Here is a 19,900-nt window from a genome sequence, read left to right as displayed (position 1 = left end):
TTTAATGCTTCACTCTGTCCTCCTCATTTCATTTTGACCAAGGGGGTCAATTGCCAATTTGCCAGTGCCAATGTCTTTGTCAGGAAACAATATTAATTTTGGCTAATTAGGACCTGAAGCTAATGAGCGCTAAAGATAATGAGTCCATTTATAATCCATAAAACGAGTGGTGTTTTACCGGATGAGAAACGCTGTGATGGCGGAAGCCGGACATCAGATTTAGGCATCACCGTTGCAAACAGTCTGGAGACACACACACACACACACACACACACACACACACACACACACACACACACACACACACACAGCAACCATCTGCTTTAACTTACCCATCCCCTCTCTCTCTCTCTCTCCTTTCTGTCTCTCACACACTCTCTGGACTCTGGCATGTCTGCATTGCAGTCCTCTGCTGGTCATCTTGAGCACACTATCAGCTGAGCGTTTCGGACAAGATAAGTGATAAGCCATGAAAAGGGAGGGTGAAAACAGGAAGAAGCTAGGCGGCAGGTATGTAGGAGGGAAAATGTTGAAGGAAAGAGAGAGAGAGAAAGGTGGAGATGGAAGGAAGCAGGATAAAATGATTGGGCGCTGGCAAAACTGTGCATGGAGGTGATGCACACACAAAGAGATGGGAATAGATATTGGCAGAGGGGGAGATGAGGGTGAGAGGGGCTTCACAGCAGATGGGCATAAGAGAGTGAGATGAAGAAGATGGAGATGCACTGGTGACTCTGCCCATATAGATAAAGTCCAGTTGGAGTTGGCCTCGCCTGGCCAGTCAGTCAGCTATACTGAGATGAACCGGACCAAACCAGGATCCGGCATGCTAGTGTGGCGTATATGGAGCCCAGTGCAATTCTACAACTGTTCCAACATATGAACTGCAGCAAAAACCCGGCATGTACCATCATAAAGTTATCTATGAAAAGGGAATGGGAAATAAAGCAGCGGCGGCAGCTTGATGCTTGTCTGCATCCACTTGTAACCGGCAAGTGGATGTTGGCTACTGAACTAATGTAGCAAGTCAATTGTTATGCTAATTCTGAAAGACATATGAGGACAATTTATCAAGGTATCAGGATTTCACATTTTGCCAGTGAAGATTTTCTGATTTGAAGTGGCAACATCATTTGAGAACTGCCTGAATAAATCAAAGCCGGCCAGTGTTTTTAGTATAAAAAATATATACCTGAGCACATACATCGCAGGAACAAAGCGCTGCTGAAGAACAACATCAATGAGAGATTCAAAAAAATACTTTTTCTTTTGAAGATTTCATTTCCAAGTTGCTCATGCACGTTTTAGTCTTCAAATGCTAAATAGCAATTTGGTGTTAGTATTGGCTTCTATCCAAAGCCCAGGTATCTGTATCGGTCCGGAAAAACCTGGACTGGTGCATCCTTACAGATAGCCTTAAGACAGTTAAGTTTTGTGAACTATGTCAAACACTTGTTCATTATTTTTTCCCCCGTAATTGTGATGTGAAGTTATTTATTCCTAAAGTTGGCTTCTTAAAATTCGAGTATGAGTGTCTGGTATTCAGTGTTCGTCTTCGTATTATCACTGAAAATAAAATGGGAGCGTACTGTACATGCAACCTGTTTAATGTTTGAGTGATGTGGCAAACATCTTGTGAATTTTCAAAGAACGTGCGTTTTGGGAGCTTTGTGATGTCTCTGACAGTAAACTGTACTTAAATTGCTGTAATTTATTTTTGAATAAACCTGACAAGCACTTCCAGTCCGAAGGTATTGTTACAATAAAGTGTCCCTGTGCCTTGCCAATACATCCCTGCTCTTTTCCTCGCCCTCATTAAAAAAAACGGGGAAACCACTGCGGATTCTCCAAACTCTCACATACATATTTGTTATGTTTTTTTTTTTTTTGTCCAGAGAAGGAGCCCTTGTTTTCTGAGGAAATAATCCACACTCTCCCTTCCAATGACAGCCGCTGCCGAGGGTCAACTCTGAGTTGCCTCAGCGCCGTCTCCTGTCATTCCCCAACACCCCCATCTCCATCCACACGGCAGAAACAACACCAGCCCTATATTTCAGTAACACACAGGCCAAATGATAAACATGTAAACGGGGAGAAAAGGGGAAAGGCCAAAAGGGAGAGGGCTTTTGTCTCAGCGCTAGTGTGTGTGTGTGTGTGTGTGTGTGTGTCTGCGTGTGTGCGTGTGTTTGTGTTTGTTGCTTCACAATGAAGGTGGCATGTTCCATTACCCGACCATGATTTAGCTCACTCTCAGGTAATAGTCATCCCCGGTGAGGTCAACAGCGGGCCAGCGCTGGAGAGAGGGAGTGTGTGGAGGCGGAAAGAGAGAAGGCAAATAACAGAATAAGAGCAGGATTAAAAACTGAGGTGAGCAGCGAAATGGGACGAAAAGAACAAGACAGAGACGGAAAAAGAAAGAATCGAGCAGGCGGCACAAAGTGCCAGCGTTGATGGACATTTTGGCACGTTGGCAGGAGTGGTACGTTTGTTTGGCTTGGTGCATGTGTGTTCGGGGCGGACGTTTGCTTTTGTGACAAAGACGGACCCAGACTGGCTCGGCCGTCACTCCAGAAGCCCGAGTAGCGCACGGCCACCTGTCCGCTCCTATCAGTGCTGCCTGTGTCGCTCTGTCTGGCCTGCACAAGCAGGGGGGAGCGTGACGAGTGGATGACGAAAACAAAAGAGAGGGAGAACACGTGTGCGTGTGTGTGTGTGTGTGTGTGTGTGTGTGTGTGTGTTTGTGGGGCAATACTGAGATGGGATGGAATAGAAAATGGCAAGACCAAAGAGCTATCCTGTGTGATGGGAGAGTGAGCGGAGCCGCGTGTGAATTTGCAGTGACAGGTCTGCCGCTCCTCACCAATGTGTGGGATGACTGTCCGCTAATGTCCTTCACTGTCCTCCGACTTTCGCAATGTGATTGGTTAGTCACAGCCTTGTCACTCAGTGTTTTCATCATCTCACCATTTGGGTGTATCAGAAAGCCGATTCCTGAGCCGGACGTCAATCACGCACGCACGCATCGCACCCCATTCGTTCACTTTGGGTGGCGCTGAATCAGTCTCATCGTTTGTGGCGCAAATGAGTGATTTATGTTTGGTAAGCAACTCCCCCAAATGTACTCATGGTGACTTAAAGCTGGGCTTTACTTTGCCTTTAAACAGGACTCTTACTTCAGGTATTCAGGGCTAGTTTCTCATGACATAAAACGCTGTACAGCGTCACAGGAATCCCCTTGATACCTCCTCTCTACAAGCTTAGGAGAACACGAAACAAACACAAGGCCGACTTTGCTTTTAGTCTTTTTTTTCCACAAGGTTAAAGCTCAGCGAGTTTTGGGATTATAAACTATCGATACATAAACCTTTTTGTTTTCGGACGGCCTTGGACACTTACTGTAAATATCGACTAAATGCACAGTGCATCCAGTAATTGTGTACCTGCGTTTGCCGAAACGTATCAGAGTTATTCATTCTTTTTTTTTAAAAATAAATGCATACGGTATGTTTCTGAGAACACAGAGCAAATCTGATTATTTAAAGGCTGTGTAGATACACACGCAAATGTTTAGGATGTGTGTGTGTTTCTCATAGGCATGGCTAAAGAAAAGGCGGAGGGTGTTCGCCTCCCATCCGTGACAGATTTAGTCATAAATCTGTTGGATTAATACACGGCCTCCCAAGGACTCTCACGGCGTGTGTTGTTGAAACACAGGAGTCACTTAAAGCCAGACTCCAGGCACTATTTGTCTTCGGCTCTCTTCCCCATCACGGTTATTGATGTCACACACACACACACACACACAGAGACACAGAAAGGAGAGAAGGCCAGTGAAAAAAAATAGAGAAAATTAGAATTTCTTAAATGTCTTGTTTCAAAGGAGCTATTAAAATTTTAGGATTTCGGTGAGATAAAGTAGCTTGTTTCCAACAGACAAAAATATAACTGCCTTTTTAAAGAACAACAGTTGTAATTTATACCTATTATTTGATAAGTAAATTGCACTAATCTGCAGCTGCTTTGTCAATTTGAGAATATGTTGCATTTGTTTATTTGTGGCACAAAGACATGAAAACATAATCAGTGAGCTTTTTCTCTCTTTCTATCTTTTCTCTTTTTATTATTACTTTCTGTCTAATTGACCTCCCTGAGGAAAAGAATTTACCGACACTCCATGGCTGTCTTCGTCCTACGGGGAAATACACTGTAGACTAAATAAACTAAAAACAAAACAAAAAACCATAAACTAAATCTGCATGCATCCTCTTTTTCCGCCATTACATATGCCCCCTGAACAAATACCTCTCTTTGTATGGAAATAGAGGTCCAAGCACTCAGTTTCTGGCCACAGTTTATTTCCACAACCAACTGGCTTCCCGGAAGGAGCGTGCATCTCGAGACATTAACGCAGCACACGGCACCGCCGGCAAAGGAAGCGGTGATGAGTTCATTTCCACTCCTTTCCATCTTATTTGTGAAGACAAAAGAAGAAAGTTCAATTTGTCGTGTGTCTGACTGGAGGTGAGGGAGCAAGTTAATGCATGTGCCCCAGGAGATCTCTTAAAAGGATGAGCCTGTAACAATGACTTGAATCCCCTGATGGAATCTGACTCGTGAATCAAAGTGCTTCATATGAAGTGACTGAAAACAGCGGGTTGGTAGTCCTGATCAACGCAAACGTGCAGCACACAGTTCCACTCTTCAGCCCTTAGGTTGAATATCACGCTCATATTGTGGTGCTCTGTTATGGCCACAGGGAACAGCCATAGTCCTCTTTGTCAATTTAATAAGAAAATAGGGGGATTTTCTGCCCTTTCTGCTGGTTAATGTATGGAAACAAGCAGATACCACACACTCCCTCTCTGTAATAGTGAATAAAACAGGGACCTATTTTGTTTTAATGGCGCAAAGTCCATCAGCGGGACGTGGTTTAAAGGGCTCCTCTGCAGCGCGCTCCTCTGCTGTTATTGCGGGCCTGGTCTGCGACTGAAAGGTATGAAAAGGTTTGGAGTTACACTCGCATTATCGCGACTCATCCGTGTGACACATGTGAAGACTTTCCTTTTTCTTTCTTTTTTCACGTGGTCATCCATAAAGTGGCAAACGCTGCACTTTGAAGTAGGGAGCAAAATTCAATGTTCTGAATGAGCTCACGCTGCCAGTCAGCCGGAGACAGGGTTTGCCCGTTGTGAATTTTTGATGAGAGTGATTGATGGGAGGCAGCAAGGCTTCAACTTAGTGTTGCTGATGTGTTTGAAGGCTTTCTTTGTCAGTGAGAGACAACGCGGTAACATGAGTGGCGTCATACTGACTCATCAGCCTACTGATTGGATGACTTCAAGCCCGAAGCTCACTCGCCCTGCCTCAAGACAATGCCTCAATTATTTATAAGAAGCAGGTAAAGTTCAAGAATCCTCTGCCCTGTCTTTTAATGTTTTCTTTTGTTCTTTCTGCTGTTCTTTTGGTCGATGGCGTACTGAACCCATACACCCATTGAGCCTCTGTCCACCATAAAATTCAAAGCTATAATTCACAACATGCGTGAAATTGCAGTCCTGACAGTGCCTGTCTCACTGAATCAGCGCTCAGATGAACGAGAGGTCTGAAGATGTCACCCACATAATAAACAGGGCTTTGGCCTGTAGCCTCTTTTTCTTCCTCCGTCCTCCGTCCTGCGGCCCCAGGGCAGGGCCGAGCCTCGTCCGCCGTCTACAGCGTGCGACTCCCATCGATCCAGCTGGGATTGATGTCCTGCAGCGGCTGATTTAGAGGCCCCATTGGCTCCCTTGCGTTCCCTAAAAGATTGGGCTGAGTAAAACATGCAGCGGTGTGTAGGTTAGCCAGTCCTACTACTTTTCTTCTTCTTTCTCGCCCTTCACTTTCAGTCTCCAGCTTCGTCAGTTTGCAGGTTTTATGGCAGTGCGTGTGTTTTTCATCTCTGCCTCAGTGAAGCAGTGATGTTTTGACCTAATGCAGAAATCCTACTCGTATAACTTTGGGAATGAATGTGTTACTTAAGTCAAATTAAACAACATTAGTCAGCTCCTCTGCACCTCTTCCTTTCAATTTTCCTTTTTCCTGTAAACGCTCTCCTAACTCATTCTGCTATGCTTCCTTTTTCATGCCTCTGTGCAGGCGACAGCCGTGTCCGGAGGCTTTATGTTTTCAGGATGTCCGACTCATTCCTGCGAATGTGATATCTTGCCGCTGCTGACTTTCCACCAATTTAAGCCCTAAATGCTTCCAATATTCTCTTTAGATTTTCTCTGAAGTATCGCCAAAGTAAAAGCATTTTCGTCGACCAGTTAATTATTCTAGTTTGGCTTCTTTCAATTTCATATTATTGATCACATCTATATGAGCTGCAGAAGTAAATCAATTGGAAAATTATACTCGTGCCTTATTTCCGATGCATTCAACTTATTTTGAAATATTTGGGAACAGGGTTTTAAGAGGCTCATTGAAACTGTGCATATTCTGTTAGCTTTCTTATCACAGAATGAGTCTAATTTTTGAATTAACCACAGTTCACACATCTCTGAAGGGTTCTGGTTTGGCCCCCCCAGGTGTCTCTAGCTTATCGTGGATTTTCCTACATGTAGCACTGCTTTGGTCGCTCTGGTTTGACCTTACTGTCTAAATGCAGAAAGAAAATTGAGGATTCAGTATTCAGGGGACAATGGGGGAGAGAGAGGTGAGGTAGAGAGATGGTCCTCCAGCCCATCGCTCTTGTCATGAGAGCGGTGTTGCAGAGGAGAGGAGAAGGGGAGGGACAATGTTAATGTGCACTGTATCATTCATAACAGTAATACTGGCATCACTTGCTGCTAAATAGCATCATTTGTCAGGGAAAGGGCTTGGTGCCACAGTGTTATGGATAAGCATGAGAAGGATACCCACACACACACACACACACATGCACACGCACACACACACGCATGCATGCACGCACACAATTCTAAATCGTCCCAGAACCCTGAACCAAAATAATAAAAAAAAAACTAAGTAAAACTACACTTAACGTCAACCAAAACCCAATTCTGACTTTAATGTGAAATTCAATAAGGCCTCAACTCAATTCCCAAATAGGCCACCAGAATATCCTCATCTTCTGTGATTCATTTGAGGATATAATATCCTGGTTATTTATTCAAGTGAAGTCAAAAACAACCATGTCACAGTTATATATCTCCGGCAACTAAGTTTTTAAGTAAGTAAATGTCAAAAATAAAGTAAATCCTTTTCTTTCCCTCATTGCATCAATTATGCTTTGTCGGGACGTGACAAAAAAAATCTGATGACTAATTGAAATGAATTCATACATATAGTGCACTACCTAATCTTAACTGAATGATATTCCTTTGCAGACTTATTCAGCAGATGTAGACATATTCTAGCCTCACGTCCAGCACATAGGCCAGATAATCTCACCCATATGCCTAATGGCTTGGTCTTTTCACAGTGGAAGTTAATCTTCCTGCGCGATTGTGGCGCTCATACATAGTCTTAGTTTCAAATGATTTGGTTATCATTCATTTGTTATCTTTCGCTCGAGTGTACGTCTCCCCACATGCAGCAGACAGTTCCTCCACAGTCGAGAGGGCCGGAAGGAGAAGGGGAAAAAAAAAACAACAGTTATTATTGATGACTATGAAGTAAAATGCTCAATTTGCACCGTCTTCAACCAAATTATAACTCATATTGAAAGCAGCTGAATTTGCATAAATCTCATTAGACGCAATGAGAGGAGTTCATAAATCGTTGTATTAATTAGTCATTTTTGCCTCCCTTTTCATAGGAAATTGGGGTGTATTAATAAACCTAGAGGGCTGTGTGATTGTGAAGCCTAATTGGTCGTTGTGTTAAGCATTTTGGTGCGCCAGCGACAGGCTTGATTTTAGCTCGGCCGAACCTCGATGGTTTGATCGAGTACCTTTAGGTGAGGGAGAGAACACGAGTGTGTGCGTGTGATCTGGATTTAGTCTCTCGTCCATCCAATCATGCTCAAAACCCTCTTATTTCTATTTAGTTGTGAGGACTACAGATGAGTGCGATGTCTCCGGAACTACAGTTAATCTCGACTTGATGAACTTGTATATGCGCGTCTACATTTTATCTGTACGTATGTTGTATGTTGGTGTCAAACGAAAACACGATACAAGTTCAGAACCGCGGAGGTCCATTGTGTGTGATTGATATTGGTATTAGCTCACTCTCCCCTTCAGCGCATCAGATGCCCTCGCCGGGCAGTTTCACCCTTGACAGTAATGAGCGTTGACCCTCTGCGTTGAGGGGTCTCCATGCTGTCCTCCATGCCCCTCCGAACCTCCGCCTTGCCCTTCTTGACACTTCCGTCCAGCATGGTGGTTTTGCCGGCCTAATGGCGCTCCACCTCCGGGTTTGATTAGCCAGCCTGTCTGAGCTCTGGTGTCTGTGACGAATGAATTCTATGAACCACTGCAGCGCCAATTAAAAAGCCTTCCCTCCTCTCTTCCCCTGCACAGGCTATTGGGTTTGTATGTGCTGTGTGTGTGTTTGTGTGGGTGTGTGCGCGCGTGCGTGCATGTGTGTGTGTGTGTGTTGTTATGGCATTTTTATCCTTAACATGAAAATGCGTCTTGTTTTACCCACACGGCATTAGTTTAGTGAAGGAGCAAGTTGTCATAACATCAATATATTTGCCGTGACCCTGCAGGTCAACTTATTTTCTCCCTTTATTTGTGTGTGAAGACAATCTAACACATTCAGACTGGTAACAACAATATAATAGAAACTTTATATAATAGAAACGCCTCAGAGTAACACACATGCGTGGAAATGTTTATCATACCCGTAACATATCCTTTCATGTCAGTAGAAATAATGGAATCACGTGTGCATTTGCGATCTATTGTTCTGTAGATTATGGAATATGAGGTCACGTAGCCAATTAAAGATCTTTGTCAGACCTTTGACCCCTGACCTTTGACTCTCCGTCTGGCAGGTTCTTCAGTGGCCCAGCTGAAGGCATCTGATCCTGAGGGGGAACCTCTCATGTATGGCGTTTCAGGAGAAGAGGCCATGAGGTATTTTTCTGTGAACAAAGACACTGGCGTGGTCTGGCTCCGGCAGCAGCTGGACCGTGAGGTATGAGCACCAAGCGAACACTAACGCACTCCCGCATTACCAAACCAATGGCATTACATAAAAGTAAAGACACTCGGGACAATTTTGAAAATACGAGATGGAATGTAAATGATCAAATGATGAAAGAGCAGCGGAAATTGTAATACTCTTCAGCAGTGAGGGATGAAAAGGAAGGATTTTGAGTTCAGAGTGGGTCTTTTACGTCTTTTTTAATGCTTTTCTGCACAGCTCTCTTGCACCACGTGTTTACGCTGATCTCTGTCTCCGACAGGCCAAGTCCGAGATGCAGGTTGAATTCTACGTGAGTGACATTCAAGAGGTAAGAGAGATTTGCACTGTGATCACAGTTATGACACCTTCCGTCACACGCTGACACCTGGATATAGCCCGACCAAATGTCACAGAGAGACCTTCACTCTCACTTCTTCTCCCTTTCAGTCGCTTGCTTTCATTCACATCCTTATTTTTCTCTTTCGCACATATAATCATTCTGACACCTGTCTCACCCTTTAGTTACTGAAACACACTGACGTTCAACCTCCTCTTGCCCGCGGGTAATCTATCACACACTTGTCCCTGTTTTCTTTCACTCTGATTCTTGGCTTGTTGTGGCTACCCATTTTCACTGAGCACTGTTCCCTGACAAGTAACTTGAGGAGGAGGCTTGGGAACAGTTTCACCAAGGTGTTTCCTCCCCCAGGTGGTCAAAGACACGGTCAACATCCAGATTGGAGATGTGAACGACAACGCGCCAGTCTTCCACGGGCAGCCTTACACCGTCCACATCCTGGAGGTGAGGCTAGCAGAAAGTTGCTTCACCTATTAACTTGTTGTAGCCAAGCTAGCAGTCTCATAACATGGCGCATCTCTACCTGCAGACAATCAAAAATCTATTATATGTACATTTGCCATATTATTTCTTGCCAGCAGAAAAACTGACCATCCCAAAAAAAACATTTGGTCACATATATAATAAGTGCATGCTATGAAGCATTATTTACTACTTTAGCTACAATTGCTGAATCCATCGTTTCAAAAGTCTGGAACAATACTTTATGAATAATGAATTAAGTGTTTACTCAAACTTAACTCATGCATTTTAGCGAGCAGTTATTATAAAGTGTTACCAAACATTTCTTGAAAGATATCTATTGGTTTGCTTCTGAAATTTCAGAAAACATAAAAAAAAAAGAAGTCAAATTCACGTCAATGTTAACTATTGTAACGATGGTTACATCCAGCTTTTTGGTCATCATCAACAGTTGTGTTTTTGGTCTTTAGCTGCAACTGCAATCTTCCCGTGATTTCAGGAGTTATATTCCAGCTTATATTTAGACGTGTGCACAGCCTTTCTTTAATAGCAAAGAAACACACTCACTGTCTTATTGCAGTGAAGACCTCAATCTCTTTTCTCCCTTCTCTGTCTTCTCCCTGAATCTGCTACCTCCCTCCTCGCGCTCCCTTCTCTCCATCTTCCTCTCTCCTCTTTGCCCTCTCCCTCATCTAATCCTTGATGGAAGTAATTGCCAGAGTGGAGTGGAAGACTTCAAACAGCGGCTGAAATCCACACACACAAACAGACACTCACACACCCACACGCATATCTTGTTGTTTATATTGAGCACATACCCCTTTTTGAGTCTTCACCAAATCTTCAAAGCCACTGGCTTTTTCTCTCCCCAATCCATAAAGTCAGGCAAATAAATGGGAGAAAGGAGGACTGTTAAGGCGAGGCAGTTTAGACCACCCACCAGGTTCTCTCAGGCCAATGCAATCACTCCTCAGTTATGTCGGACTCACATAAAGTCCATATGCAGACTTTCCAAGGTCTGCAAACAATAGGCTTCAGTTTAGCCTCCGGAAAGCCATTAAACAGAGCTGTGTTTGACCCTCAGTCACTCACATATTGTTAGTTCCCTTGCATCACTCAGTGAATTACTGCTCATGTCAGTCCTGTCTTCCTGGTGCTTTGGATAATTTAGGCCTTTTCATTTGAGCCAATACACTCGTGGCAGAAGATCAGATCCTTTAAAACACTAGGCACAGCCGTGAGTCTCATGTCATTCACATTTCGCTGCACTGAAAAGAGTTGGAGCTTGTCACAGTGAAAATCAAATATGAAAAATGTGTGTATGTAAGCAGAGTGAGACTAATGCAGGTGTAATGCATTTTGACTGTCTTGATGAATGCTACACAGACAATTAATTCATATTTTCTGTGCAAAAGCAATGTAGTTTACGTCCAATATGCACACAAGGAGCTCTCCATTGAATGCCTTCCTTCTCTTCCACCTTGAAGAGGGAGTTTTGGGAACGATGTTTGTTTAGGTCCTCATTTTCTCCTCGTTGTACCACGTTTCCTCTTCCTCTACCATCTTCACCTCATCCGGTTTACCCTTAACTTTCGCTCCTCCACTTTTATGGCCTCATTACCTTCATTGTGACCCTCGCTGAACCCAAGCGGGCAAAGCAAACATGCTGCTGATTCACTCTATCATGCCGTCACTCACCGGACATGCCAGAGTAACTGGAGGTTGGAGTACCATCAGCTCTACGAGATGGTGCTGCAGAACTTCATCAAACAGAGAAAAAGATGGAAAAGTGTGATGGATGTGAAGGTTGACAGAGTAGTAAAAAGGAAAAGAAGTGGCATGACAGAAAGACAAAGATGGAACTTAACACAGAGATGCAACAGATTGATGGAAGCAAAAAGAAAACAACTCAAAGGGCTTTAGGGTTGTTGAAACAGGAGAATAGTCAGAGGAGGAGGTATACTGAGGCGGGCCTGACACAGCTCAGCACTGAGCAGATGATGCAATGTGAGCGGCAAGGTGAGCAGTGCAGTCGGAGGAGAAGAGGGGGAGAGTGTGTGTAAATGTCGTTTTAATTTGTAGAGCCATAAAGAGGGTGAAGGGGAGCAGGTGGGCTGCTAGCATTCCCTCTGTCAGCGCTAATGAGCTGGCCAGATTTACAGCATCCACACACTCCGGCAGACAGCAGCAGAGACTGGATACAAGGAGAAAAGGCTATCACCAGAAATAATGTTTTGATAGAACAACAGATGGGCCACAACCCAAATCCATTATTGCGTGAGATGGAGTGAGCATGCAACATACTGAGAAGTGTTTTCACATCCCCAAAGCGCGACAGGTAGTCCTTCTGTCGAGCAAGCCCGCTATCAACAACATGTTTGGAGTGTGTGTCTGTGGAGTACAGAGCTGCTGTTTGAGCAACTGCGGGACCATCCATGACTTACAGAACAACCCTCGCACTCCCCCACTGGGAGCCGGTCTCTCCGTTAGTGCCACTGCGATAGTATCGAAACGCCAGCACTGACAACTTCTCCAAGTGGGCCCAGTGTGTGCCATCTCCTGCTGTTCCATGCGTGGCGGCCACTGGCCACAAACACAGTTTTATCTTGGTCACCTGTACACCTCTGCTTCCCGTTTTCTACCTTTTAAAAGAACAGTATGTCACATCTATTGGCAGAAATGTAATATTATGATTAAGTATGTTTTCATCAGTGTGTAATCACTGTTTGCTTCGAAGTGGCCGTTCATATCTACGAGGGTGACCGTATGCATAACCAAAAAGGACACTATGCGGTATTTTGTGAATAATCACATAGGACGTTTTTAAACATGATATATAATTTGTGTTTGAGGTTATAAACGAGCAATCTTTATTAGTTTATTATTTATTCACAGTAAAGTTCAATCAGTTTGACTAAGAAAAAGGTTAAGATTCGTAATTTAAGATTATTATTTTATTTTGAATTACAGTGGTGTCTTTTTACTTTTGACCAAATTGTTTGCAATTATATGTGTATCTATATAAATATATAAGTACATATATAAAATACATGAACAAGTACATATTAATTTTTGTTCATTACATAATAATACAATAATATATTACACATATATATATATTATATATAACACATATATATTACTATATTATTATTACATCTATATTACACCATAAACACACACACACACACACATATATATATATATATATATATATATATATATATATATATATATATATATATACATATATATACATATATATATATATATATATATATATATATATATATATATATATATATATATATATATATATATATATATATAACTGTATATCATTGGTTAACCCTTAGTAGGGAACTTGTTGCTGGCGACAGAAAGTAATACACAAACTGGATGCAATTCCAACGGATTCTGAACGCTAAGCGAAGCTTTACAACGTCATGCGGCACTTTCCGTAGCGTTTCAGTCGGCTGATTCGTGACAAACCGACCACAGATTTGATGCTTAAACAACGAACTTCTCGCCTGAAAACATCCTAAAATTACATTTTGTGACTCAACAACAGTCGTATTCAGTGTTCTCATCAAGTAAAGAGAAGATCGCTTATTGAGAAATGGCCGCTGTAGACATCTTAACGCTGATTGGCCAAGACTCGGCATGTCACATCAAAGATGTTCTATTTTTAAAGATGACAACATCAACTTTTCTCCGCGTCTCACAGTTAAATCTTAGAACTGCTGGTGCGCGGCTCCAAAAAGGAGGACAAATACGGACAGGGCATTGAAAATCCAGACTGTACGGCCTAAATCTGGACGTCTGGTCACCCTAATATCTACATGCAGACCGGGTTGTCTTTATGGAGCCGGTTGCCATGTTTCTACAGTACCAAATGCAAGCTCTAGGTAGGCAAGGCAAGTTTATTTGTATAGCACATTTTCGCAACAAGGCGATTCAAAGTGCTTCACATAAAACCATTAAAAGCAGATTTAAAAACAGTTAAGAAAACATTAAAACAGTCAAGAAAAAATACTAATAAAATTAGTAAAAGTTGCAGTGCAGTTTAAGAAATAAAATGCAGTAGTGAGACGCAGCAGTTGAGTCTGGTTCAATTAAAGGCAACAGCAAACAGAAAAGTCTTCAACCTGGATTTAAAGGAGCTGAGGGTCTCAGCAAACCTGCAGCTTTCAGCGACCTTGTTCCATGTGGAGCAAAAAAAGCTAAAAAGGTTGGACCATTTGTGATTTTCCGCGTCTGCCACCGTAGCTCTCCTACAAGCGCAGCACACTGGAGAAGTTCTGTTGGTTGCAATCTGCAGCTGCGAGATGCTGACAAACCTTAGTGTTCTGTCCTACACACAAAGACATATACACACTCCTAACATACATTCAGTCATAATTTATATCTTTCATACGTGTTTTCCCTCTTCCATCCTCTTGCCAATACTCCCATTCATGGTCACCTATAGTAGATAGGTGCAGTAGAACCCTGCCTTCGATAACACAGGTTATAATGATGAGCACAAGACTGTATAGCCGACTTCAGACCAGTGCTTTCATGCGCCACATAGATGGATTAAATGTATCGGGCAAACAGGCAAGAGGCTCTAGTTGATAAGATTTCCAAACCTGATCTGTGTACTGCTTCTGAGGTATATTAGGCAGGTGAGCAAATCCCTCCTCAGCCTCTCTTTTCTATCAGCCATCTCTCGATGTCCCTCTCTAACCTACAGTAAGCTCTAAAGAACGACGGCTGATGTCATAGAGCAGGTCTGCCCAAGGTGGAAACCCCTTAGGTGAAAGTCAGACATCAAGAAAAAGAGAAGCCCCTCAGTCGGGTCTGATAACATGCAGAAGAAGTTTCGGTATTTGGTTTGCTTTTTAAGAATTACGAATAAAGGTATGCTTGTTCCTAAAACTAGTAACTATAGTTCAATCCAACATTTGTTTAGTGGTATACAGCCCAGAACAGAGCTCCCGCTCAGTGACATGTATTATTTGGTGTGTTTGGGAAGTGTGTCCACTGTTCAAAGACACAATGACGACCGAGCATTCAAACTAGTGTGATGTTTAGCCCCAAACTTTTGGCGACTACTTCATCCAAACAATTTTGAGATGAATAGCATGACAGCATTTCACGCACACACACACACACAAATGCGCTCATATTTGAGATAATATTGGCAGAGTGTGTTTGAGAGCTCCTATTACGCCTGTGAATGAGCTGCTTAGTGCTTGATGTGGGCTCTGGCAGCAAAACAGAGGCACCTACTATTTGATGTGCCCTCTGTCGCTGTCAGGTAGAACATAGATGAATCTGTTCTATTCCTTTTCTTCTTTGCCTTCTTCCACTTCTAAAAGCTGAAATTCAATCCGTAATCTTTTATCGCCTTCTGCCCTGTATCTCGACAGGTTCCAGCATCCAACGGTAATTTGTTTACCAGGTTACAACCCGATATATTTCTGCTCTAATGCAGCACCGCCAGTATGTGGATGACGAATGTCAGAGCAAGTTTCTCTATATTAAAAGAAAATTAGGAGTGGAATATGTTTCTTTTGAAAAATATATGTGACCTCATGACACAGTCATCCTGCACACAAGCCAGCAAACGCATGCCTTCTTTTTGAAACGCACACATGCACGCACACACACACACACGCACGCGCGCGCTGCATCCCAGAACTTGGATTTAGCCCGTAATGATTTCAGGAGCATCTCTTCCGGTTGAGCGTAATTGAATCTCGTGGTAACTGAGCTGAGTGGTGGCTGGTTGACAGGCGCAGGTCTCAAAGAGAATTCTGCCTGACACTAAGACCCTGAGCCCCATAGGGAGGGATTTAGGGAGAAAGGGAGAAAAAAAAATGGATAAAGTGAGAAGGTTAAATGGGAAGCAGTCAATATTTTACTCATTTTGGGCTCCATTTATAACTTTCCCCGACAAAGATTCGGTGCTGGAACCCAATTCGAAGCAAAAGTTGTGGTTTTTCGAAAGAAATATCCTTAATGAAGAAATTTACATTTTCTCCAGTTTACAATGGCAAATGAGAAGCTGTTCCTGAAGTCATGAATAGAATTAGCAACAAAGTGCTTTAAGAAGTGTTGAAACAGTCAGCTGTTGTGTTTTTTAGATCTTTTCTCCAGCTACCCGTGTGATTATGTCTGACAGCACTGATTAGAACATAGCACATGATCATCCTCTACAAACTAATCTAAACTCCTACACTCACGCCTCCATTTCTTTCATACAATGGGAATACAGTGCATATGGCCGCTTTATTTTCAGGCCCAGAATGTTTTACCAGCTGTTTGTCCTCATATTTCAGGCAGAAAGAGCCCCTTAATATCAGTTTTTGCATTTCAATGATTTGTTTTGTGTGTGTGGAGGTGTAGATTCCCATTTGCAAAAAGCCACTATGGATATGTACTGTATCCTGGGTTCATGTGTTGACAGCACATGCTGGAAGGAGTGAGTGCAGTCAAACACCTGCATGAACGATGATTCATTTGTGGACTTAAGTAAACCTTTCAGGGCAAGTGGTAGCTTAAGTGAGTTGTCAAAGAGGATGTCGTGCCTGGAGAACAATTGTTTCCGCGCATCCTTTCCAGTCCAGGGGTTAAAGCAACAAGCACTGCCTGCGCCTCGCGTATGCTGCCACTCGTGAAGGTAAATCACCTCCTCTTCCTCTTTATCTTTCTGTCATTTACTTTATCCCACTGAGCATGAAGAGCACCTTGATTCGCGTGCTACGCTGACATGGGCGCAGATTTGTCTGTCAAAATAAGCTAAGGCTCGTGTTTGTGAGTGACCATCGAAAAGTGTGTTTCTGGCGGTGGGGGGTAAGGTGGGAGCACACGAGAGAGAGAGAGAGAGAGAGAGAGAGAGAGAGAGAGAGAGAGAGAGAGAGAGAGCGGCTTGCACTCCCAAAAGCCATTAAAGTTTGATTCACCCACTCCTCACTCTTTGAATAAATCAACCTGTCGTTCCCTCGCTCTCCCTTTTCTTTCAAGTATATGTGTGTCCCACCCTGCATCCCCACCCCCCTCTGCCTTTGGCACTCTCCTTCCCTCTAACACTTACTTGGCAGAATTGTGGATTCTGACAGGGTTTTGCTAACATTAAAGACAGTTGTGCACCTTGTCAGTCCCCCTCCATATTTAGCAGGAGCCTGATGATCATCTCTCTGTCTGTCTGCCACATCAACATAAACACAAAGGCCATGGTTATGGGTTGAAAGAAGAGTGAAATGAATGTGTGTGTGTGTGTGTGGGGGAGGGGATGTGTCGAGCTACAAGTCGTGCCTTCAACTTTACCAGGGCTCCATTTTGGCATTATGCAAATTCCTCAACAATTCTTTCCCTCTGTCTTCCTCTGCGTCTGAATATGCACCTCCCCCTCACTGTTCCTCAGACCGTGGCTAGATTTTTCCTTAATAGAGCTTTATAGCCCGTCCAATTTGCCCAAATCTGTTTTGGCTGTCACTTCCACAATTGAGATGGAAGGGAGAGAGGCGTTAAAGAAAAATACAACATTATCGATAGAGAAGTAAGGACGAAAGGAATAGGAATACTAAAGAAATACTGGTACTGCTCCCAACATGTGCCCCTCTTTCTTGTCGTACAGCAAGCCCTACCTGTACAAACGCTTGCTGTAGAGTGGAATATGATTTACTTGGATATTTCATTGAGATGAATCCAAGTAAGCATGACTTACTTGGACTCATCTGGTAGTTGAAAGGCTGTTACAATGTGTTTTTGTTTTTTTTCTTTACTGCTGTTACCGGTACTGTTCAATTTACACCTCACATCCCACAGAGATGTGTTGCAGCAGCTATACATGACAACCACAACAAACACCCTCTCAAACTAATTAAGGTGGCAAACAGATGTTTAAGCTCCATCCTAAGGCCCGTCAAATCTCTGCTGCATTTTCTGGTAATCATTCTATTCAGTCTGATGGCATCTTGTCTGATTTTAGCAGAACCACCTTTAAATTACATTTTTACATTTTTTTACATTTTTGATTTTTAAAAAAAATAAATAATCTAAAGATATATCTATTTCATGATGTAATTGTTTTTCACCGGTTAAACATGATGACGCCTGCGAGCTGGTTCTGTCCTACTCACACTGAGTGAGTAGGACAACAATACCCTGCACCACACACTCCAGTACTTCAGGTGGCGCTGTAGGCACCTAGTCAGCTGGGGGTGGGCGGGGGCGAGCAATCAGCTGGTGTATATATTAGGGCTGGGCAGATTAACTCCTTAATGTAAGATTAATCTGGCAGTCCTTTAACGGCGTTGCGTTAACTATTTCATCATGCGTTAACTGCATTTTTATTTTTTTTTTGCATTGGGAGCGGCTTATCGCTTTAAATCTCTCCAGACGGTGTAGTTCAGACCTTGGCGTCTTACGGCTCTCTCAGTCCGGCCCGCGTGAGGTCAATCAAACCTGAAAAATAAATAAATAAGATGCACGTTATGAACGCATTACTACGGCACTGCTTTTACTTTTTTTTTACAAAGGCGATTCATGTAGGTGCGCGTGCGCGTGCTTCCGTATCCTCGCCGACTGACATGAAAGCATGTATTGTTATGTCGCTTCTGTACGTTTCTCACCGAGTAAGAAGAACTGAACGGCAAAACATGAAAAGCACTTATTGCTTTTGTATAAAGTGAATCAGTTGCTGGTCTTTAACATATTTAAGGTAGGCAACAGACTGAACATGGACAAAAGAAGGAGTAGTTTGTCCCTCACAGGGACCCTTACTACTGAACAGTACCTGTTCAGAAAAAAAAGAAAAATAGATTTATAAACTATATAATCAGAACCGTTTAAATGCCAAGTAAGTTTGTACAAACGAGGAATTTATCCTGGCGGAAGGTGCTTCAAAACAATAACAACAACAACATCAACAACAACAACAACAACAGGAACAACAAAGAACATTTAACTATAAAAGTGAAAGTATAACAATTTTGATAAAAACAAGTAAGTAATAATTAAATAAGTAAAGATGCAGTAAATAAGTAAGGATGCAAGTAAAAATACAAAATTAAAAAATAAAACGATTAATATTAATAAGAGTAAAGGTAAAGTAAAGTGCACGGAATGAGGTTATTGATATTTATGTATGTATGTTCACTTGCTGTTGCTCCAGAGTGCTGTTGTATTGTTCTGATAACATTACTTAAAAAAAAGCTGCAATACACTAGTTTTTACTTCATTATTGAATTTGGTGCATAATGCGATTAATCGCAGAAAAATCATGAGATTAATCAGTTACTTTTTTTAAACTTTGCCCAGCCCTAATATATATATATATATATATATATATATATATATATATATATATATATATATATATATATATATATATATATATATATAAAGAATCTCTGAGAGACACTTGTCCAGCTGCTCTGTCAAGTTGCGCACACGACTTCAGTTGCGTCTCCAGCTCTGACGCAAGGTGTTGGAAGTTCCCCAAATCATGGGGAACTTCACCATGAGTCGTTCAGTTCATGTTGCATTTTTTGATTGAAAGCATGAACTGAGCTCATCATATCAACCACGGTTTTGTCTTTTCTTTGCAGCTCTAAATAAGGCTTATTCAAAATGTTGAAAACGTAAGATCGGTTAAAAACGCCAAGTCTAGCGGCCACCAATCGTCATTTTGTTGGTTGTAAGTCTCTGCAGGAATTACGCCCCACTGAGCCATCTCACACCAGTGTCCAGCAAAAAGTCATAGTGCTCGCAGTCAGCCTTCTCCAGATGGGCATGGCACAGCCGTCTGGGAAGAGCTCTCGCTCAAATAGGTGATCTTTGTTGCCACAACCATGATCTCTTTCATGTTTAGCAACGTATTGCTTAATGTCTGTTGGCGTATTATGCAGTGGTAATCAAGGAAGTCGGGGAAAGCATCATCCTCCCTGCACTTGGCAATCAATCCATTCAAGC

At 42.5% G+C, this 19,900-nt stretch overlaps 1 protein-coding gene across 3 annotated transcripts in view; it reads left to right on the top strand.

Moving 5' to 3' along the window:
• The window catches only part of cdh23 (cadherin-related 23), a 164,170-nt gene that overhangs the window by 27,208 nt on the left and 117,062 nt on the right, over nucleotides 1–19,900 (top strand). For all 3 annotated transcript variants that reach the window (XM_068567305.1, XM_068567304.1, XM_068567302.1), the window contains exons 4-6: nucleotides 8,984–9,126; nucleotides 9,398–9,445; nucleotides 9,827–9,919. In XM_068567305.1, coding sequence (XP_068423406.1) covers nucleotides 8,984–9,126; nucleotides 9,398–9,445; nucleotides 9,827–9,919 — 284 coding nt within the window. The remainder of the gene's footprint in view (nucleotides 1–8,983; nucleotides 9,127–9,397; nucleotides 9,446–9,826; nucleotides 9,920–19,900) is intronic.

This window comes from Clinocottus analis, unplaced genomic scaffold (genome assembly GCF_023055335.1).
Source record: "Clinocottus analis isolate CAN_PGR_092001 unplaced genomic scaffold, fCliAna1.0.p SCAF_8, whole genome shotgun sequence".
Taxonomy (NCBI): Eukaryota; Metazoa; Chordata; class Actinopteri; order Perciformes; family Cottidae; genus Clinocottus; species Clinocottus analis.
This window is presented reverse-complemented; position numbering and strand designations above follow the sequence as displayed.